Source organism: Equus asinus, chromosome 20, assembly GCF_041296235.1.
Source record: "Equus asinus isolate D_3611 breed Donkey chromosome 20, EquAss-T2T_v2, whole genome shotgun sequence".
NCBI lineage: Eukaryota > Metazoa > Chordata > Mammalia > Perissodactyla > Equidae > Equus > Equus asinus.
Genome location: NC_091809.1, coordinates 70670824 through 70694754, shown reverse-complemented (window position 1 = coordinate 70694754; position 23931 = coordinate 70670824). Strand labels below are relative to the sequence as shown.

The 23931-nt window shown below is 35.8% G+C and overlaps 1 protein-coding gene across 9 annotated transcripts in view; it reads right to left on the bottom strand.

Moving 5' to 3' along the window:
- Window positions 1-23931, bottom strand: part of NOX4 (NADPH oxidase 4) — a 151982-nt gene that overhangs the window by 97401 nt on the left and 30650 nt on the right. For all 9 annotated transcript variants that reach the window (XM_070490467.1, XM_070490472.1, XM_070490469.1 and 6 more), the window contains 3 exons: window positions 22380-22407; window positions 15991-16063; window positions 11682-11762 (listed from right to left, as the gene is read on the bottom strand). In XM_070490467.1, coding sequence (XP_070346568.1) covers window positions 11682-11762; window positions 15991-16063; window positions 22380-22407 — 182 coding nt within the window. The remainder of the gene's footprint in view (window positions 1-11681; window positions 11763-15990; window positions 16064-22379; window positions 22408-23931) is intronic.

Genomic DNA, 23931 nt, shown 5'->3' with positions numbered 1-23931 from the left:
TCATGTACAAAAAAAGAGCTTAAGAAAATACATTCAAATTCTATATTTCAAAATCTGCTGGGATTCACTGGCTTCTGTGGAATCCACTAGAATGTATACTACCTAACATCAAGGATTGGTCCTGTGAACAGCTATTTTTCCAGTGCCTATAATCTATAGCAAGTGTTAATAAACATTCACTGAATGAATTAGCGTATAAACAACTTTTCGTTGTGGTTGTTGTTGAAACACATGATTGAGGAATCATCCGTGTTTAACAAACACGAGGTGAGTTTGAACTCAAAATTTACCTTCGAAAAAGATGTCTAGATTTTAGCAAATGATATTAAACAAAATAGGCCATGGAGTACACTCACCTTTGCAGGAAGGTAGCATTAAACCAATCCGCAACTAACATCTCCCCTCTTCACCCTTGAGAACTGCAAATGTCCAACCTCAGATCTCAGCCCTGCCCGGACCCTGAGCCAATCCTAAGCTAAGCAGACGAGTTATCAAGAGAGTCAAGCCTGCCTGACAGCAGCATCTAGAAGGAGAGTGCTTTCTTAAACTAGGGATCCAGTATGCATCAGGGAAACCCTAAGCATCTGGGCACTCATCAAACCAAAGTGTCTACTCTTATTCCCACTTTGGCCCAGCCAGGTCCTTGCCTCTGCATTCTTTCCTCTGATAGCTGAGTGTACTCACATCCTGCAGCTTGTCTGGAGCACACACTGTGTCTAGCTCTTGCTAGTGGCATTATGCAGAGTACAAGATGGGGCAGTACAGTCAGGGCTGGCATCACAGGTGGGTGACCAGTGCAGTCGCACGAGACCCTGCTTTTAGAAAGGCCTGTGATTGGTTCAATGCTCTGTTGTCACCATCTTGAAATGCTTAATACGTTTGATCAAAGGGGCTTGCATTTGCATTTTACAGTGGGCCCTACAAATTAAGTGGCATGCCACAGACACTATGGAGCTGGCAAATGTAAACCGAAAAATCTAAGGACATAGAATCAAGACTGGAACCTTTCCTAAGCGTGTGAAGTAAAACAGGTCCTTTCACTAAGTTTCCTCATCTGAAAAGGAGAGCGAGCGCCTGTTATTCTCTACTTCACAGGTCTATAAGGAAAAGGACTTCGAGCTCTTGGAAAGAAAAGAATATGCAAGCATCCAATATTTCTTAGTATTTCCTCTGCTTTCAGGCTTCATTAAAATGGCAGAGGTGAATAAAAGGATTATTTCACATTTCAAACAAATGCTAATGTACTGAAAAAAACGACAGCCCTTCTTCCCCTCCTTTCTCCCCAACTTTCTCACCCTCTACCTCCAGCTAGAACCACCTGTTATGATAAATCAGATCCCAGGAGAAAAACTGATTAAAATTATGTGAACCACTATTTGGTCGGAAGCTCCCTATTTCTATCCTCAAACTAGGGAAAAAGTAAACTCACAGTTTAGAAGATTAAAAATTCATTAATAAGTGTAGCTTAAAGCATAAATGAATTCAAGTCCATGAAAATGCTCTGTATATACTATACCCCTCTATAAATACAAACTGTACAAGTATAAGGCATCCTTACAGGAGACAACAGCACGTAACCTCAATCCCCACCCCCACCTGGCTTATAGGATAAAATATCAGCAAAAGGAAACAAATCATAAGACTTTAGTCCAGAATAGTTAGACAGAAAAATCTCTTTTTACATAAAAATGAAAATAAATCCTATGAATGGGAAAAAGACACATGCATGTCTTAAAGATCATAATTGTATACAATTTATATTTATTAACATATGGAAAACATGTAAATATTACTCAAGGGGGATTTAAATTCCATACAAGAAAGATTTAATTCTTCAGGAATTTTATTCATCCTATACAATGAAATGAAAAGTTCAAAATGAAAAAGTGAAAGAAAACAAAGAGAGATGAAATTTTTTCCTTCTGTGAGCCAAAGAATTTTAGTCACAGAAGTACACAAAAATCCCTAACAAAAATGTGCCAGTCTACAACACAACCAAAATAGTCAAGCTAATTTCTCTGGCACAGAAATTGATGTACTAGTTGCCATAATAACTTATTCCCTAGATAACACTAAATATAAGTGACAGTTTCAAAATGGGAATCCAAGTTACAGTTAAAAAAATACACAGATTATTTTTTATTGTTATCTTCAATGCTTTGATAATTGATGAAAATTGGAAGGACCAAGAATGACAACACATTCCTAAATAGAAGCCAATTAATACAATTCAGCTTAATGCAACAAATACTGAATGAGTGATGACATATGAAAGGGATCCCATGGATAAAGACGGGTAAGAAACATTCCTACCCTCAAAAACACTACTTTACCTAGGATAGATCACTCTGCTCTCTTTTCTTTTCTTTTTCATATTTGAACTCACAGATACATAATGGGGGTAGGCAGAAGAAAACCCTGGAATTTTCTACCATTCAACTACAGCTTCAGTTACCACCTGACTTTTTCCCTTTTACCTATGGTTTTACATAGTGTGTAATATTCTATACTTCTGGATGTTTGGTGTTTACGTGAATTTCTCTTCCCCCCGGACATTTTCAAGGAGTATTTATGTAGGTTCTTTCTTTTTTCTTATTCTCCATGCAATTTTCATTCTTCTCCTTAATCTATTTTTCTAGCACTGGCAGGCACCACTTTGAGACTTGGTAACAGACTTTAAAAGATGTGGACAACATGTTCACCAAATGAAGAGTTACAAAGACACAGTGTGGCAACAGAAATCCTGACAACAGTATCTCTCCCACTGTATTTTTATTGCCTTTAGTCTAGAGTCTAGCTTTTTTCATTGTTATTTTCAAGTTACGTGGAAGAATTTTTGAGGTTAAAGTATCACATAAATGTAATTCTACTATGAGATTAATTATAAAGTTATGTGCCATAACAAGGTTGTACATTTTAAGAAACATTTATAAAGCAGAACCAAAAAGAAGGCATTTCCTTCTTATTGTTTTTTGGGGGCACTAAATTTCACTTCAAAATCTTAGATTCTATGTAACTTGTAACAAAATTGAATTTCTCACTCAAAACACACAAACATACACACACCTGCACTCACCAACTTATATAGATGAACTGGAAAGATATCCTAGATGTTTACATGACATGACTACATTTCATTCACAAGCAAAGGTACCTCTGAAATTGAATAAATAATTCAATAATTCAAGAAAATGGAAGGAATTAAACGCATATTCTGGGGCCAGACTGTGCGGGCTCAATCCCAAACCCTTTCAGGTTCTTGCTGGATGGCTTTGCACAGTAATTTAATTTAACCTTCTGCACCTCATTTCACATTTGTAAAAGCAGGGGAACAGTACTTACCTCGTTGTACTGTATTTAAAAAAGCACTATATATATATATATATATATACATATATATACTCATATATGTATATGAGTAAAGAGCCAATAACAGTACCTGTCTCATGTTAAATATTACCTAAACTTTGGAAATTATCATGAATATTATCATTATTAGCCTCTAAAATGATAATGGGATTGATAAGTCCATAGCAATATTTGTCAGGTAAGTTCTCCTCACAGTAGCTTTTACGGGAGAAGAAAATCGCCCCAGTAGTTCTTATGTTCCCCACAATCCATTGTTTTCAACTCTGGATAAAACCTAAGCAGGAGATATAAAATGTATAAATTTAATATTATAACTTTCTTGTAAAAATCTAGCTTTAAGAGGCTCCAGTTCAGTTATTTTTAATTTCTTTTGGGCCACATGCAGCTCTGGGAATCTAATGAAAGCTATAGATACACACAGAGAGAGAGAGAGAGAGAGAGAGAGAGAGAGAGTGTATTCCAGGAATTCATGAACCCCGTGAATCCATTCAATGATTCATAGAGATTGTAAATCCAAGTTAAGAACTCCTACTCTATTGAAGAAGACGTAGGACTTTGTGGTAGAAATAACAGGCATCAAACTTACAATAACTGTCAGACCCATCAGAAATTAAGCATCTGGAAAGTATTCATAACAGGTCACCTGTAAGACTGATGGAGAGTATACAAAAGATTTATCCACAGTCATGAACACGCAAATCCTCAACCTTCTATCTGCCATGGTAGGGGACATCCACATATAATCTCTAAAGTGGGACGAAGCTAGGCAAATCTACCATTTTGATTACTTTAAGGTTCTGGGCTCCCAAATACCCATGTAGAGCCCATTTTCAAGGAAAGGTCTCCTTCTGTGATTCTGGCTCACGGTCTACCTTAAAAGCAGTCCATCAGCCTCCCTAGAACTTTCTCCAACACATAGAAATAGGTAGAATGACCGTACGTCCTGGTTTTCCCATAGCCACCGCTTAATTATTAATAGTATCCCATTTCATTCTCAGCAGTATCTGGTTTAGACAATAAGTTACATAGTCACTGCAAATCTAGAGACAAGGAAAGGAAAACTTAAATGAAAGTATGGGGAAAGAAAATTTTTCCCCCTCAGTGCCAGAATAGATTGGCTTAACAATCCTACCTCTGGGCCTTCCTTTCCCTGGGCTTCACCCAAGTTCCCATTGACATTCTAAGAAGAGGAGGTGCCCCTCCCCAGGAGGAAGATCACCCAAACCTCTCCCCCTGCCACATCAGGGTAGGTAAAGAGAGCCCTCAGTGCAAGTGGTTTCTAAAAGACAAGATACTTAGGAACAGCAACTTTTAACACTTAACTATATTACATATATGCCTCCGTCCCCCAACTATATCCTTAATTTCCTCCTCCCGAGGACATGGTGGAAGGAGGATAAGTCAGAACAACAAGCCTAACCTCCTAAATATTTGTCTAACCCTGCTTAACTTCCTGAGCCTAAACTCCTGTGAAGCCGACAGTACCTCTGGGTCATTAATGTCAATGCTGATAAAGGCTGTCTACTGTGTTCCCCTGGTTTAAAGAAGAAATGCTTTTAGGGGTCGGCCCGGTGGTGCAGCAGTTAAGTGCGCAGGTTCTGCTTCAACAGCCCAGGGTTCACCAGTTTGGATCCCAGGTGCAGACACGGCACCGCTTGGCAAGCCAGCCGTGGCAGGCGTCCCACATATAAAGTAGAGGAAGATGGGCATGGATGTTAGCTCAGGGCCAGTCTTCCTCAGCAAAAAAGAGGAGGATTGGCAGATGTTAGCTCAGGGTTAATCTTCCTCAAAAAAAAAAGAAGAAGAAATGTTTTTTAAAAACATGCACATAGAAAATGATTCCTTTTAAATCCCCTAGGAAAAATAATTCCAACAGAATACAAATCATGCTCTATAATGAACTCTTGCCAGCAAGTAGTCTTGAATGGCAGAGAGTTCTGATTAAAAGAATAATCCAGGTATCATTTAAATAATAACATATGGTCTGAGGCAGCCAGTAGAGCTGGCACAAGAAATTATTTGTACATTGACTCTCATTGCCATTCATACATTTGAGGAGGATGTTCTCCCTCTCTTTTCCAGAATTTTCACATTATAATTCCTCTCTCATGTAAATAAAAAAATAAAATACAATTACTACCCATGTAACACTCCCAAGCTAAAGCCAGTGGGAGAGTTGACTATTGTAAGATCGAGAGGCGAGGCTGCCAAATCTCATTGCCAGTGCATTCCCTCCACGTGCCTTTCAAAGGAGTAGGTTTGGCTCTCAGCTGCGGCTGTGACATTCATAATTGCTTTTCTCTCCAACATCCCTTTTATCAGTAAGTGAGAATGGCAGTATGAATCTCCTTCTGATGAGTTTTTCAAGTGAAAATGAAGAAACAAATGTCCAGTTACATACATGTCTGAGAAGAGGAAACAGTTTTGGCTTTTTTTTCCCCAAATATCTTCTGAATTAAAATATCTCTACTACAGCACACAAATAGCAATGTCCTAGAAAGGTGTGTTAAAAATTAGAAGGAAAAAATTCCTCAGGAGAAAGCTTGTCTTGTAAATCACAAGATAGACCTTTATTGTTACAATCAATTGAATTTTGAGACCTGACAATGTCATCAAAATTTTTGCCCTTTCAGGAATATTCTTTTGATCTGCTAAGCAGTTTTTATTATATGCTCATAATATTACTTTGGTGATAGGACAATCTGGGCTTCTCAAAAGTGCTGTCTTTATCAAAAAAACTGATTCATCAAACTGTTAAATGTGGAGTTTCTTCCTGATGCAGCTATTGCTTTTGATGAAAGTATACTTTTTTCTTGCTAACATTTATTATGTCTATATTCTGCCTACATTGCTGCATTCACTTATGTAAATCTGAGACAACACTACAATGTGGGCGAATTCATTAATCCCACTTAATAGATAGGAAAAAGAAAGATCAAATTATCTGGCCAGGTCATACAGCTATTAAGTGATGTAGCTCTTAATTGCCTTGGTATATCGACCTCCTAGAAAGGAAAATTCATGTAGTTTAAAGACCCAAATGAACACCGAAAAGGAACAGCTGAATTTTGAGTATATGAAGTGCAATTTTTTAGGGTGTCATGCAATAGATTTGCTTCTAAATAATTTTTAGAAATCTAAAATAAAGGTAATAGGAATAAAAACTAGGTTAAGCTAAGGGCACAGATAATCAAGGAATGAGATAATTTGGTCCTAAATAATATTTACTGCAATATTTGGAGTGACAAGGTGAGACGTGCACTTTACCAATGTCAGAGCACATACCCAGGAGCACCGCACTGAGCTTGGTCTCCAGTTTTAAAAGGGATGCAGGGAAGCTGTGCCAAACTGAGTGGTGAGGAACGTGGCCTCAGGAATCTGATACCTGGGTTCAAACCCAAGCTCTTCTGCTTACTAGCCATGACTCAGCAAGATACTTCAGCTGTCACTGCCCGTTTTCTCACGTGGACAACAGGAATAAGAATAACAACTCATTTTGCCAGGGTTGTTGGGAGGGTCTAAAGAGATCAAACGTTAGTGAGGTACAAGATAAGTACTCAATGATATTAACTATTAATATACTCAAGGAGAAAGTTCAGAATAATGATGAGACTTGAAATACTGTCATTCAAGGAACAGATGAATAGAATCTGGAGAAGGAGAGGGTCTCAATTTCCACGGCCCCCAGAGTCACAGACTTTTAAATCACTGGATAGAAATTAAAATAAAATAAATTCTGGTTCAAAAATGAAAGAGCTTTGTGAGAATCAGAGCTTCCTAAAGATAGAATGGGCTTGTTCAGAATTAGACGTTTACTTAAACATATTGGAGGGAAGATGAAAGGAGGCTTGGTCAAGGGGCTGGCCCTATGGCCGAGTGCTTAAAGTTCCGCGTGCTCTGCTTCAGCGGCCCAGTTTCGCGAGTTTGGATCTGGGGTATAGACCTACTCCACTCATCAGCCATGTTCTGGAGGCATCCCACGTACAAAGTAGGGGAAGATTAGCACAGATGTTAGCTCAGGGCTAATCTTCCTCAAGCAAAAAAAATAAAAAGAAGAGGAGGATTGGCAACAGATGTTAACTCAGGGCGAATCTTCCTCACGAAAAAAAGGAAAAAAAACAGGCTTGGTCAAGATATCTTTTAAGCTTCCTTCAAAATTTGAGATTCTATGAAGAAAAATCGATCTTAGAAAATCATATTGGGCAACTGCTTCTCTTACTGCAAAAAGTCTGCTTAGGGAGAGAAACCGGTCAATAATTTCTAATAGCTTCATCCTTGAAGCCTGAAATTTTTTAAAATTTCTGGCCCACATTGATCTTTCAATTCTCTGAACCACTAGAATTCTTATAAATAAAATATGTTTACACTTGAGATATGCAGTCTAAACTTATCTCTAGCTCTTTCAATTGATTTTTTTACCCCAAACTAATTCCCAATGCCAGGAGACTAAGGATCATATGTTATATTATTCTTTTACGTCTTGTTATAGTACTGAGCACATTGATGGAGAGAGGACTAAATGCCCAGCAAGTAGTGATTTTCCGTTTGAACCTAAAGCATATTGTTTAACAGAAATCTCAATACAAATCCAAGAAACTTCTTTGAATGCCTGCACTTTATTCGTATAATCAAAAGCTAGAGAATGAAATTATCAAGGTATTTCATAAGTACAGATATGTCTAAGTTGTCAACATTGCCACAAATGATAAGAACTTCAATAGATTTACTTATAACAGATCACTTATCAATAAAAAAGAACATTTTGAGAAATGTTCCATTTTGAGAAAGCTCTAAGATTCATCAGTAGTAATTTTTCTCACACCAGAAGCATAACCTACATAGCTTTCTTCCCAATTAAGTTTCATAGGATTACAAAGTTTTATTTATAAGATGAATAAGTTCTGGGGATCCTGCATACAGCATGATGACTATAGCTAATCATACTGTATTGTATACTTGAAATTTCCTAAGAGAGTAGATCTTAAGCCTTCTCATCAGAAAAAAAAAAAAGGTAACCATGTGAGGTGATGGATGTGTTAATTCACTTCATTGTGGTAATCATTTCACAATGTATATGTAAATCATCACATTGTACACTGTAAATATATACAAGTTTATTTTTTTAATTTTTATTTTTTTGCTGAGGAAGATTAGCCCTGAGCTAACATCTGTGCCAATCTTCCTCTACTTTATGTGTGGGTTGCTGCCACAGCATAGCTGATGAGCTGTGTAGGTTCATGCCTGGGATACGAACCAGTGAACCTGGGCTGCTGAACTTAATCACTACACCACAGGGCTGGCCCCAAGTTTATTTTTTTATTTTTTTTTACTTTTTGGTGAGGAAGATTGGCACTGAGCTAACATCTGTTGCCAATCTTCCTCTTTTCTTTTCTTCCCAAAGCCCCATTAAGCAGTGGCATACCCTAGTTGTAGGTCATTCTAGTTCTACAAGGGATGCTGCCACAGCATGGCTTGATGGGTGGTGCGTAGGTCCACACCCAGGATCCAAACAGGCAAGGTGAAGCTGCCAAAGTGGAGCATGCAAACTTAATCACTTGGCCAAAGGTCCGGTCCCCCAAGTTTATTTTTTAATTATACTACAATTAAAAAAATAAACTTCATAGAAAAAAAATGTGCACTATAGAATGCTTGTAATTGTGTATTTGTTGCATGACACTTATTTCAGTATTAGAATAACTGTTTTCTTGGGGGTGGCCCCATGGCTGAGTAGTTAAGTTCACGCGCTCTGCTTCGGCAGCTAGGGGTTTCGCCAGTTCGGATACTGGGTGCAGACATGGCACTGCTCATCAGGCCATGCTGAGGCGGCGTCCCACATGGCACAACCAGAGGCACTCACAACTAGAATATACAACTACGTACTAGAGGACTTTGGGGAGAAGAAGAAGAAAAAAAGGATAACTGTTTTCTTCATTTCTACTGATAATATGTAAAGAACTATTAATTCAGTTGGTATAATAGATTATTTATAATTCATCCAATAGACGCCATTTGTTATTTCTTTGTATAAATTAAAGTCACTTTACAAACTTTGTTCTATAAAAGTAAAGTCAAAATTTAAATATGCCTTCTTTTACTTTCAAAAAAAATGGAGAAAGGACTCTCAGTATAATCCTCTTTAAACTTAAGAAGTCTGTTTGAACTCTTGAACCTCCAAAAAAAGAAGATTTTATTTTGAATTACAAAGAAAGAGATTTTTCCAGTCTTAATTTAGTACAACATAAAGGCAAGAGAATGCATAATTAATTATACTAAGAAATGATTACATTTCTCTCATCTGCTATAGATAGATGATGATGAAGATAGACAGATAGATAATCGAAATCCCAGATAAATCAAGATATTAACCTTTAAAAAAAGTCTTAAGACCAATTCTTAGAAGCACACAGCTCCACAAAAAATATAGGGCCCAGTAGTAAAAGATATGAGTTTTTGAGTCAGAATGCCTGGATTTGAATCCATCAGTTAAGTAAACTGTAGCAAGTTACTCTCTTTAAACCTCAGTTTTCCCACCTGTGAAGGGCGACTAACAATATTATTTACCTTATAAAATTGTGATCCTTTAATGACATAAAGCACCTATATCATTTTGACTTTATACGTGGCACATAGTAAGTATTAAGTAACTGTTTCGAATTACTATTACCGTTGGTAGCATCAGCTTATTCATAGTCCATTTTATGATAATGGCCCTGAACAGACAAACAAGCCATTGAAAGAACAGAACGTAAAGCAGATCTCCTCTACCAAGAGCCTTCTCGGTGTCCTAACGCCCCGCAGAACGTGTCATCCCCACAAAGGGAAATGATAAAACCCAGAGCTTCCCCTGAGCATGGCCCTCTTCCCTGAGTGGCAGGAATGGCTAGCTGGAAGTTGGGATTATAACGTGTGGCCATGTTTCTGACACTCTGCAACCAGATGTTCTAGAACCATGGTGCAGAACAAATCTAACTCAACCTACCAAGATAGAGACCCGTTTAATATTGTTGTCTAAACCACTGGTCTTCAAAATCAGGGGCAAAACATATTTTGAACATGCAACCTGAAATAAAGATATAATTTATGTATATGACCTACTGTACTGACAAAGTACATTATAAAACATTCTGAAAGAAGGATTAACAGCAAGTCTGAACCTTTCTCTAAACACTGTTTCCCTGGAAACATTTGGGGTTAAGATAAATGGAGAATGCCAGCTGTGTTACCAGGCAACATTGTTTATTATTGGTGGGATGCATCTGGACCAGGACTATGAGTAAACCATAAAATAATTTTAGGACTCACAGACCACAGCTCCCTGGATGCAGCATGTTCATGCAACTGAGGGCATCACTTGAGGAGACCTGAGCTGTTACCAAGACACTGGTTCCTGTGGGGCATGAGCCTTTCCCAAGGCAAGGTAGTCCATGCCCATCCCTATAGTCTCCTCATCTTACAACTGAGTTACTACATGTCGGGTAAGGGAGAGGAGGTGGAAATGGTTCCTGAACAACTATGGAGACTCCTGCAGCACTGACAACATCCTACCAACACTGGATGTTTTCTATCCTGTATCCTTCTGCTAAACCAAGTGGACCCGATGCCAGACAACGGCCTATTGTGTCATCTGAGCGTGTCAAATCAAAACCACAAGTCTGCTGCTGGCGATTACGCAGACGTATGCATAGACAAAAATATATTATTTCCTTCCTCTAACCAATAGATTATTTTAAGCACCATACTTTTGAATACACTGCTTGGGTCCACATACTTTTCAGAATATTTTGGGTATATTCTTTGTATGTTAACAAGCTTAAGATGCTTTCTTTTTCACTTTGTGATTTTCTGTTTTTTTTGACAGATCCTTATCTTTCGCCATTGTAAATCTTCGGTTTTCTCTGCAACTATTACTGTCTCTAGACCTGTTTAAACTAAAAACTGGCAACCCCATTGTTACAAATTCTGCAGCATCAAGACATAAGGAGTTTCTGAAAATACAAAACCTCAAATATCTTCTTGAAGTTCTTCACTTCTTACTAACTTTCTTTTAGAGGGTATCAGGATACAACCATAGGCGACTTTAAAAACTACAACATTGTGAGAGAAGTAACTGTCTTTCCACTTTAATGTACTTTTATAATAGTTTCATTAAAACATGCCATGCTAAAAATAGAACTATTTCTTCCATTCTTGAAACTACCCTCAATTTTAAGCAACCAAATGATTTCACCACTTACTATGAAAATTCCTATATATTTCTTTCATTACCTCATTTTTAAGCACACATGGTTTTAAAAATATTTTTCTTAACTTACCCTGAAACATGCAACATCAGCAGCATGTAGAAGACAAAGAAGAGATTATGAGTATACCAGAAGATGTCATAGTTAGAAACTCTGGAAAAAAAAACTTAGTTTCAATGTCACTGTATATTCCATCTCACTAAAAAGATCGTGCATTGTTTCAAACACGTCACAACATACGAAAGTTAAAATATGAGTTCATCTGAGATTTATCTATTAATATGAAAGCATTAACATACTATGCAGAGAGAACCGACAAAAATTATAAGCAACACTTTATCATTTTAAGGTTCTTTGTATTTCAAATACAGATACATGAAAAGAATTATAACATGGTGTTGATTGTAAAGTTATTATGATGTCAGGCTAAGGAGCAGATAATAATCTGCTAATATGTACTTTTGCTGTCCTTTTACCAATATTTTCAATTTTCAAATGATTTCTAAAACAATTAATGTTCCAATCTCAAAACACATTTTAAGAGTAATTCAAATAAACTTAAATGGAGAGAAATTAAATAAATACTCATCAAAGTTTTATAGTCTTTTCCCGGACAATGTAGTATAACTTAAAAATGACATCTTGGTGTTATTGCCCTGGGGGAGGAGAGGGTCTGAAAAGGAAGAGGTAGGATAAGCAGAATCTATAGAATGTTTGAGAGAAGTAAAAAGACTAACAGTTATTTTATTTCATATGCCCCAGTGGATATTCATATATTAGAATCTTGCAGGTGGAAGGCAGGTATTTACAAAAACCACTTAGACAAGTCTCACACAACTCCTAGAATCTTTTAGAACCCTTGATTTAAGCAATAGCCAATTGTTTCACATGTACTCCACTCAGTTTTTCCTATCATAAACCAGATCATTAACATCCTTGTAACATATGCCTTTTGCACACATCTGATTCTTTTTACATTTAAATTCCCAGAAGTGGAATTGCTATGTCCAAAGGCACACTTTAGTAATGCTTTTCATACCCAACGCCCAATGCTCTCTGAAAACATATTTATCAATTACAAACCCAATCACAGAGTAGGAACACCTGTTTCCCCAAACTCAGATTCTACTTTATAAGTTTTCATTACTTTGTATAAGTGGACTTGGGTATTATTTCATTTGTGTGTTACTTTTAATTCTTCTGTGACCTATCTGTTCATAATAATTACCCCTTTCTATAGCAAAATTTTCTTAATTATGTGTAAATTCTTTAAATTTTAACAATGTACTAGTTCCATGTAACTGCAATAATTTGCCCAATAACATGTTAACTTGTCAATTTTTATAATGTATATTGACATGCAGAAGTTTTAGTTTTCATATTTTTAGGCAGTCAAGTTTTTCCTTGTCCATTTTGAGGTCTCATAGATATTCACTTAAAGTTTCTTCTAAATTTTTAATGGTGTCATTTTTTTATAGTTAACTCTGTAATTTATCTAGAATTTCACTCAAGCCTTATTTTTCTCATAAATTTTTAAGGGCGCCTTCATTATTTAGCAGGATCTTATATACAGCAAAGTCTCTTCCAAGGTTTTCTATCAACTCTGCCTCTTGGTTCCATGTCTTGGTAAGTTTTGCCAGTACGGCCTATTCTGCTTTAAGTTACTAAAGCTTAATCATTATAATGTTTATGAAGGCACATCCTCCCTTTACTCCTCTTTTGGAACACAAACTTGGATATTCCCTCCAGGTGAACATTGCTAAATTCAAAAAACGAGCAAAATAACCTATCTGAGACTTTGATTGGAATTGCAACAAACCTATAAAGTAATTGAGGAAGAACACTATCTTTGCAATATACAATCTTCATTCAAATCTCTACCTATTTCTCTCAGTGAAGTTCTGTGTTCTTTCTATATAGATTTTACTTCATTTCCTATTAAGTTTATTCCTAGGTACTTTGTTTTTTGTTGCAATTGTAATATCTTATTTTTTTCACTTTTCAAACTGATTATAACTATTATAATAAAGATTTTTTTAATATTTGTTTTGTATCCATTTACCTATTTCAACTCTTTTATTTGGTATAATATTAATTTTTTCTATAATTCTCTTGATTTTCTGGCTAGATGATTATATCCACCTTTCTGGAAATAATGACAATTTGCTGTTGCTTTCTTTCTAATAATTCTAAAGGTTTACTTATTACCAAATGTACATAATGGTGGAATTAAAAATACCACTTTGGTTTATTCATAATTTTCTTAGGAATGCATCTAGTGCTTCACTATTAAGTACGATCTCAATTCTGGCTTTTACATTTTTTAATTCTATGAAGAAAATTAATTCCTAGTTTACTCTGATTTTTTAAATCCAGAATTAGAGTTCAGATTTAATAACTGCCATTTTAAAATCTATTGAGATGAAAACACGGTTGTATTCCTGTCATCTGTTATTAAGATATATTACTTATTTTAATAGATTGACCCATATTGAACCATCAGCGAATTACTTGGCTACATTCTCCTATCAGAAATCAAACATTGGAATCATATTTATTCACTTAATTTCTCTAGTGCTTTATCTCCTCACAGATAAAGAGAAAAGATAGACAAAGACTATCTCCATAAATCATTTAAGAATTCCATGATCCTCACAATAAGCTTGGAGGAAAGTAGAGTTGATTTTATAATCTCCTTTAAACAAATGAAAAAACTGAAGATTAAGAGACATTCACTGAACTGTTTATGAGCACAAATGTAATGGCTCAGTTGAGCACAGAAGCTGATATTTATATTCCATTTTACAAAACTCTCTCTTAATTAAGGATTTTTTTTCTAGATGTAGAATCTACAAGATATAGAACTGAAGATACAGACATTAAAGACACAGAAATATATCTTCAATCTTATAAATAAATAAGTCAGATGCCCTAATTTTCTTTCAGGATCTCATAAAACTGAAGCAAGTTTTTTTTAATGAAGGCTTTACCTAACTAAAATAAAATTTCTCCCCACAAAATTAATACTCTCATTCATTAATGTCAGAAATTTTCCTTTCTGTAAGGTAATTTTTAACTCTTATGAAAGGTCTTAAAAGTGTACTCACCATTTGACCTAACCATTCTACGTCTAGGTAATTTTCTTTAGAACATAAACGAAAAAAGTATGCAAGGACATATGGGTGAGGGGGGTGTTTGTTTCAGAATTGAAATATTTAAAAAAATGGAATCAACCTAAACATTCAATAGGGGACTGGGAAAACATTGCATATCTACATGGTGATAAGGCATACTGGAGAAATATTTTTTAATGTGTGAAAAATGTTCATAATACATATTTAAGTAAAAAGCAGATTTAAAATAAGATGTAAAATGTGGTCCTATTTCGGTAAAATACGTAGATATATGAAGAGAGAGAGTGAGACGAGGAGTGTGAAAGGGTGAGAAAGAGTGATTTTGGTGGAGGTGGGAAATAGGGATGAGCGGGCAAGAGCAAGAAGGATTAAGAATGTAGACATAAACACTAGAAACCCTATGGTATTGATCACTGAGTGGTGAGTTTACCTGTAATGTTTTGGGATGTGTGCGTAGATGTGTCCAGAAGTGCAAAAATAGATTCATTTGAGTATATCATTAGGCAATTATTTTCAAGGCATATGTGTGTGTATGTCTGTGTGTGTTTCCATTAAATTTCACATCTCAAAAGTAGAATGATTGAAGATTTTTGAAGATCATAATATATAGTTTCTTCTTTTTGCTTTCTTAACCAAGAAGTTTGACCAGAAACATAAAATATTGTGAAAAGCAGAATGTATCCGTCAGAAAGAACATGTGAAAGTGCTCATGAAATTGTATATCTGCAGTTGTTCACAATCTATTAACTAGAAAAATAAATGTGAATGCAGACATTTCCAATTGTTTTAGCAGATGTCAACTAATCACGTTTCCAAAGTTTTGTTTAGAATATTACATTAAATCACAGCAAAAAAAAACTCACATCAGGATATGAGTTATAAAACAACTTTAAATAAGTGATATATTCCTAGGAATTCCCAAGGTCTCTGTGCACACACGCTGAATTCAATCCCAGAAATATACCATCCTTCAGAAGGATGACCCTGAAGAACTCAAATTTCCTCAATCAAGTCTCCATACACAGTTCCTTACCAACTCAGAACATTTGACTAATACAAAGAGATTTTTCAAAAACAGGAAATGATATATGGAAACATTTCTACTTCACTCTTAGTTACTCAGAATATTGCATTGGCTAAGCATTTTGGCTAATCAAGACTTTTTCTACAAAAAAAAAAAAAGATGATCTGAAGAAAATCTAAATAATCTGACCAATAAACGTCGAAATAATGTCTCTGACACTTACCGTATCGCGTATGTAGAAGCTGTAATCATGAGGAATAGTACCAATACCATGCAGACCCCTGTCAGGCCAGGAACTATAAAAATGGACATAAGTATGTTTTAACTTCAGTCACACTGAGAAAAAAAGTACAAAAAATTATTACTTTAAAATCCAAAGCACTATGCTGCTCTGTGGGAAGTGCAATTCAAATTTCATACCTTCTTGTACATTCCCTCTCAAAAGGCTTTTTCTAATTAGCACAGTTTCAAAGATCTTAAAACAAAGCAGAGTTTTTTCTACCTTTAACAGAAGAGTCCATTTTTGTATTTCCAAATATTCCACTCAGAATGGTAAATATCTACCTACTTCTACAGGTATATACTTTACCAAATGTCAACAACTAATGAAACGGTACAGGGTTAACATTTAACACCCTTACCATCTTGGTTTTCTACATGATAATTCTAAAACTCCTCACTTTTTCGTCTCCCCTTTTATAGAACTAGGAGCTCCTTCAGTTTCAGTTTCATATAATTTCTTCTGGGCTTCACTATCTGGAATAATTTTAAAGAAAAAATAAACAAAACCTAAAGTTTTCTAGAAACCACAACTTCAAGTGTAGGATAAAAAAGAAATGGTGGATTTCAAGAAAAAATTACAGTGTTGATGTTTTAAGAACACTTGCAGATGTATTTATTTCCTCTTAGTATGGAAAACATGCTTCTGACATGACATAACATTTTAAAAAAAGAAAATTTGTAAACATGTTAGTTTTCAAAATTAATAATGGCATGATGCATTGCTACAAATCTAGTGTTAGCTCATATAGCATGTCCAAAATGAAAAGCTGATATGCTATATCAAAAAGAGCTAAAATCACAATAGTCTCATTTCTTAGTATCTTATTACTACCAAATCAAATATTCTTTCTATAGGTTGCTTTTATTTACTCTCAGAATCATACAAGTAACAGTAAGTCCTAAAAGCCCTAGCTGAGAGATTCCATCTTAAATCGAGCCACACAAAAAAGCTACTGAAGCAATTCCATCTCCAAAAGTACAGACATTCCTCCACTTCTCTTCTTGCCAAGAAACCACCTACGAAACAGAAGGGGCATCACGGACTGCAAGCCACTTGCAGAAGCAGACAAGCTGGGTACTATACAAGAGCAAAACAGGTGTGCATCATTAAGACTCTAAAGGGCTTAAAATCATGGCAAAATAACAACATTAGAAATCTTAGTACAGTAGAAAAAAGTTTCTACTTGTAAAGGACCACATGAGAAATAAGGGCATTAGTCTTTGGATATTTAATACTTGAGTACTCTCTCTTCCTCACTCTTCCCATTACATAGATTTGGAGCCTGACAAAACTCGCCGTGCCCTGATGGGCCTAATCCCAATCATCTCTTCTCTACACCGCTTCTCAGGGTCCCCCTTTCCCATCCTCTTTCCCATTGCCCCAGGTGAGTGTTTACTTCCTAGAGGTAAGAGAAGAGCAAGATAACTACACTAGTTCATAATAAAGGACTAAACGTATAGAAAAAATGCTATTTAAAAAGAATAGCATGCCTACAAAATGACCCAGCCTTTCCACCCCCAAGTATCTAGCTCAAAAAAACCATAAATATATATCCACAGAAAGACTTGTTCAAAAATGTTCAGTCACTTTATTTTTAATAGTCAAGTCTTGTAAACAACTCAAATCTCCATTAACAGATGAATAGATAAACAACTGTGGTATTATCTCTACCTGGAAAATTAATCACTGTAAAAAAAACTCATGAACTGATGGTATATACGCAACAATATAGATAAATCACACGATTATTAGACTGAATGAAAGAAGCCAGACACTCTCCCCCAATAAACCCCAAAGAGTCTAAGTTCTGTCATTCTTTTTGCATAACACTCGAGAAAATTCAAACCATTCTTCAGTGATAGAAAGCAGATAGATGCCGAGAGGGGTAGAGAGTAGGATGCATTATACAGGAACACAAAAAATTGGGGGAGATGATGGATATATTTGTTATCTTGATTTTGGTCTTGGTTTCACAAGTGTATACATATGTCAAAACTGATAAAATAGCATGATTTACACGTGTGTAATTTAGTGTACTTCAATTATAACTCAATAAATTTGAAGAAGAAAAAAAAGAGGAGGTCTGTTTCTCTGGCTTCAAGGAATTAATAAAAAAAAAAAAATCCTTATTTGACCAAGGGAATAACAAAACGATACAACCCCAGATGACTTCATCACGTGAAACTTGTGGTTGGAGAGGTTTTTCCGATAATTTTATTGGGAATTTATTAACATCTACTGTATCTTCCTGCAAGGTTTTCTATGTGGTTCTGAACCTGCCAAGATAAGTTTTGGCATGTCTACAAATCACTTCATCAGAAGGACATCTGAAAAACCCAGTATCTTTAGAATAAAGCCATAATTTTCAAAGCGTATTATTTAAACATTAATTCCTTGAGATATTAATTTCTATTACTCAAACTCTATAAAAAAAACCTTGAAGAGTCACAGGGCACATTAGTATATTAAAGTCTCTGAGGAGTACTAAAGTCAAGAAACCAGTTAAGATTTAAATAGAGATTTCCTCAAACTCACTTAACTAGAGAACTCATTTTAGAGTAGAATATGGAAATGGAAAACATATTGGAAAGACTAAGAGGGGTGAAATAATTAACAGTCATTTGAAGAGGAAGTAGAAGGCCCAGAGAACCTGATCACTGGTACATGCAGTCTGGATTATGGTTCTGTTACTGTCCTTTAGGGTAAACCGCAGTCTCGCTGAATATCACCAATACTCTAAGGAGAATTATTGCAATGTTTTTAAATGTGCTTTCATATTTATGAAGTTCTCTCTTTTATCTAAAGAATTCATGTTTCCTATCTTCCAAAAGCATAAAAAGACCAGAGTTTATAATTTACAAAGACTTTAGATTAAAGAAGAAGAAAAACGTACTTATAGTTAGCAATGAAAAGAAAATCTTATTACAATGAGAACAGTCAAAAAATGGGGGAGGGGCGCTATGTTAAGAAGCAATTTTTTTCTGTCATTGGAATTAAACCAACAGACGCTGGCTAATCAATTATCTGGGATAGTGTGGAGAAGATCTATGTATCAAATAGAAGAGTTAAACAAATAGCTTTTATCCATTCAGTGAATATTTTCTGGGTATGTGTAGCGTACTGTTAAGTGCTAGAGATAAAATTAATCTTGCTCCCAAGGAAATCCCAGTCCAGTGTGGGAAACAGACAGGACAAGCAGGCAATTGCAACATAGGGCGTTAAGTGCTAAAAGAGAGCTAAGCATTAAGTGTTTTCAAGGTGCATCAAAGGGCACCCTGGATAACAGCTCATCTAAGTCTCATATCAGCCTCTGTTACAATGTATATTCCAAGAGTCAGGAAGCACAGTTTATAAATTGTTGGGCTGGTCTAAACTACCTGGGTAAAGTTACTTGCCAAAGCGAAGTACACTATGAAACTCTTTGAGTCCTTCAAGGTATGAAGTGAAACCTATACTTGTTTCCTTAGGGAAAGACATGCTTGTATGTTTACTCTCATTGCTTTGTATGTATATTATATTCATTAATTAGTAGCCTTTAAAATGAATGATTGCTCTAAACTGCCATTTCTAGATGAACCCAAGGGATCATTTTCATTCATACCCAGATGTGGTCAGAAATATACCATCTTGTATTTATTATCCTGTTTTTTCCAACATAATTAGAAACATAATTGTATTTGGTTATGACAGTTTTTCTAACTGAAATTGGATACTCTGCGTTCTATTCTCATCATACAAGGCACTACCAAATTTGGAGCTATGTAGTTAGCGTTTTAAAATGAGTGTTTGGATAATCCAATCTATTAAACTTATTTTATTTTATAAATTCTTAATTGGGATGTTTTTAACATTTCCTATTTAGTGAGTCTAACTATCCTATTTTATGTCACTTGTACTGCCACAGGCTTTATTTTCCACAAGACATTGTAGATCCACAATCTACAATATTGTCTACGAGACAATCTTCATTTCTCAGTCCTAGTTACATTGAAAAACTTTTAAAGACAGAGAGAGGGAAGACTATGTCACATTAAACAAACTAAAGTCCAAGAAATATATCAACTAATAAAAAATGGCCTTTATCACTGAATCATCTGAAAGAATGCATGCCTTCCTTCATCAGGAACCTAACTTTTTCTAGGCCCTCTGCGTGACAACATTCAAAGATGGCTATACTAGTCAGAGACGTATTAGTAACACAAAGCTGCATTAAGTCTATTTTCAGAAAACAGTGTCACTCATCCCATTAGCATCCTCAGTTTCTGCTTTGCTCTCATCTGCTACTGTTCAGTGTGGTCAGCCAGATGATCTGGGAGCTCTAGATTCATACTTAGGGGGCGCTGCGTTCCAGGCTGATGACCTGGGAAGTGGATGGCTCCTGCTGGCCAGCATAGCATTTCTTTCATGAAATTGTTTGAGATTGGGCCACCAAAATGATACTGACATGCTGATTTTGGGTGATTCAAGTTATTTGTATTGACAGAAACTCTACAAAAATTATTTGCCTGGGACCCCGCATGCTCTAAGTGCAGCCCTGCCACATGCTGGAGAACCTTACCTTTAAGTGGAAAAAATCCTAAATGTAAGGAAATAAATTATTCTACAGCATAGTATTTTTACTACGTATCTTTAGGAACCCAGGGCAAGAAGAGACCGCCTCTGCCTAGTGGAATGAGGGAGGAATTTGTGCATGATGGGGCACGTTAGCTGAGACTTAAAGGATGAGCAGGAGTTGACCAGGTGAAAAAAAAAGAGAGCAAGCTAAGAGAGTAGGCAAAAGATGGGTGGTGGTAAGAAGTTTTCTTCAAGAGTATGATGAGATGCTCCAAACAGGTGAAAAAGTAGCTCCCTAGGCACATGGGAAGGTTAATAAAGTACATTGCCAGGTCCCACCCCAGTGACTCTAGGATGGAACCAGAAAATTTGTTTTTCAAGTATTGTTTCTACTTAGTCCAACACTACTCATGGGGAATTCTGGGAAAGAACACAGGAAAGTGGAGAGATCCAACGTGCTAGCTAAAGAGATTGCCTGTTTCTATAGAAGTATTAATTATACTAAGTTTCTTAATGTAATATCTTTGTCATATAGGAAATCTTTTTAGGTCTTCATAAACTAACATTTTTTAAGCATTTCAAATCTTCAAGCCTTCAACCATACTTTGTGTTGTAGAAAATAATACTAAAACAAAGTTCTTGTTTATGTCTCTTGAATTCATGTGAACCAAAACATACAGTGATTCATACATAAGGTTTTGTTTTTCTGCTTTCCCCCTTCTATTTCTCATCTCATTCTTAAGGCTTAAATAAAAACATGTTTTGCATGAGCAAGGTTGTAAATTACGTTCATAAAGAGAAAACTGTAAAAAACTTTGCAAGTGGCAAATATCATATATCTATAGGAGAAAAATAGATATTTTACATATCTAAATATATAGTTGAGACATGGAGGGGGAAAACACCTGAATTTTTGTTATTTGTCACCATAAAATCAATTGAAAAGAAAAACAATGCATTCGACAGGGCCATGCCTCAGTCCCATATGCAATTCTGATCCTTAACAGGGTGTTACAGCCAGGTCTTTATAACAGACCATCTCAACTACCCAATCATCCTTATCCCTAAAATATGTGCTAAAAATCCCCAAAATACACTTTTTACCTTTCGTCATTATAAATGTAAGGCTGAGAAAAATAAGAATTTCAGTAAGAATTGGACTAACATCAGGGCAAGATTTTGAGATGTTCAAATGTGCTTTAACAAATTAATAGTCTAGACAGAGATTTCACAGACAATACGCTTGAGAAGAAAAAACAAATTACAAATGAAAAAGGAGACATATTTCAAGAAAAATAACTGATTTTAATGAATGTTTCTTCTCTTTTGTATAGGGTTTAAGATCACAAACTGTCCTACTAAATTACTGAATTCTAAGAACTACATTGGTACTCAGAATGCTTCGCGTTTCTTTCCAACACTTTGAAGGCAGGAACCTATTCCATGTGTACCATCCCCAGGGGGACATGCCACAGCAGTGGGCACAAAGCTGGGCCTCAAAAAGCAGATGGCATGATACATTGTTTTCGTGGAAGAACATATGAACAGCAAATGCATTTTCTTACTTTTACTCTTCATCCATTCAAACCCCCACTGTTTGCCTTGTCCCTGTGTTTTCTTTGCAACTTTATGCTTGAACTCCTAATATTTGTTCTGATATGCAAATTTTTCACTATGTTGTATTTTAACATGTACCTAACTGCTGTGTAACTTGATGATGCTTATTTGAAAAGATTTTCCTGAATGTTCAGAAACAGCAGTGAATGGCAACTTACCAGTTGTGAAGAGAAGTTTTCTAGGATCCTGAGAAAAAGGGAAAAAAAATTAGACTGAAAAATAAAACATTGATAACATACAATTCTATAAGAAATCTGTAGGGTTTAAGAGCCATATATTTTGTACAAATGGAAATAACAGAAATTCAATTAAGTTGCATAATGTTTTTATGACACTAGAGGAGATTATAACAAGTATAAGATCCAACTCAGAGAAGACTGTCCCTCTGAGAAAGGAGGAGCGCTGGATGAGGAGTCAGAAGGCCTGGGTTTTCATCCTAAGGGCTAATTACAAGCTGGTGGCAGTGGTCTGAGACCCATCCTTTGACCATTTTGAGACTCATATTTTTGGCTATAAAATGGAAACATTACCATATATTCTATCCACTAGAATTGCCAAACCGCACCTGAAGGTGCCAAGACACTGAGAATCAAAAGTGATAAAATATGTAGGGGTGTCTGTACAGTGTAAATTCAGCTCAAAGAATACTAATTGAGAATGTACAATGTTTCCAATACTGTGAAAAGCAGTGGTGATACTCAAAAAAGGAGGCTAGGTTTCTATTACTCAGAAATACAAAACATTAATATTGTTATTATAATATTTCCTTTAAACTACATCTCTCATGGTGTAATAAACTACAGTTAACTCTCTTTCTATCTTCCGGAAAACTTCGATCAATTCCCGGTAGATTTGTGGATTTATTTTTCATCCTAACGGTGTTTAATATTGCACAACTTTTGAACATCTTTCCTTACGCCTCCATGAATCTGGGGTCAGGCCACGCTATATACAAAGTAGGAAACCATTTATATGATGTAATTTAGGGGCCTTGAATTAGACCACTTGCTCAGGAATAGCTCTCCTTGGGCTTAGGTCAAATGACTTCTACCCCTGGTATTGGAAACATGACTAAAGAGAGTAATCTAGAGAAATCTAATATATAAACAAGTAGTAAAAATACAAAATGGGCTGAACAAAGTGGTAATACCCAAAATATGAATAAACAGCTACGGAAACTCAGAAGACGGAATAATTAACATTGCCAGGGAATGAATGGAATGTGAGACTAAGAGATGGTTTCATGATGACAGGATGAGGCAGATTTAGCTAGGCCATCAAGAATGTGCCACATCAGAAGCTGGAGGATGGATCATTGGAGATCTGGAGGAGGCACAGTGAAAGCACAAAGAAGAATGGTAGGGTACATGGCACAAACCCATCTTTTTCAAGGACAATTCACAGAATAACATATCTGTTTATGCATCTAATATATGTGTGTATGAGTACGTATTGTTTCCTCTTCATCTAGCACATTGCCTGGTACCTAACAGGTGCTCAAAAATATTTACTAAAAAAAAAATAAGAGAGGGAGGGAAAAAAGGAAGACAGGAAAGAAGTAAAGAAAGGCGAAATATCAATTAAAACAATGAGTTATCATTTTTCATCTATTGGCAAAAATTTTTTAAAAACATAGGTGAGGTGTAGAAATAAGCATTCTGATAAATTTGGTAGAAATATGTAAACTGGTGAAGCCTTTTTTGCAGGCAA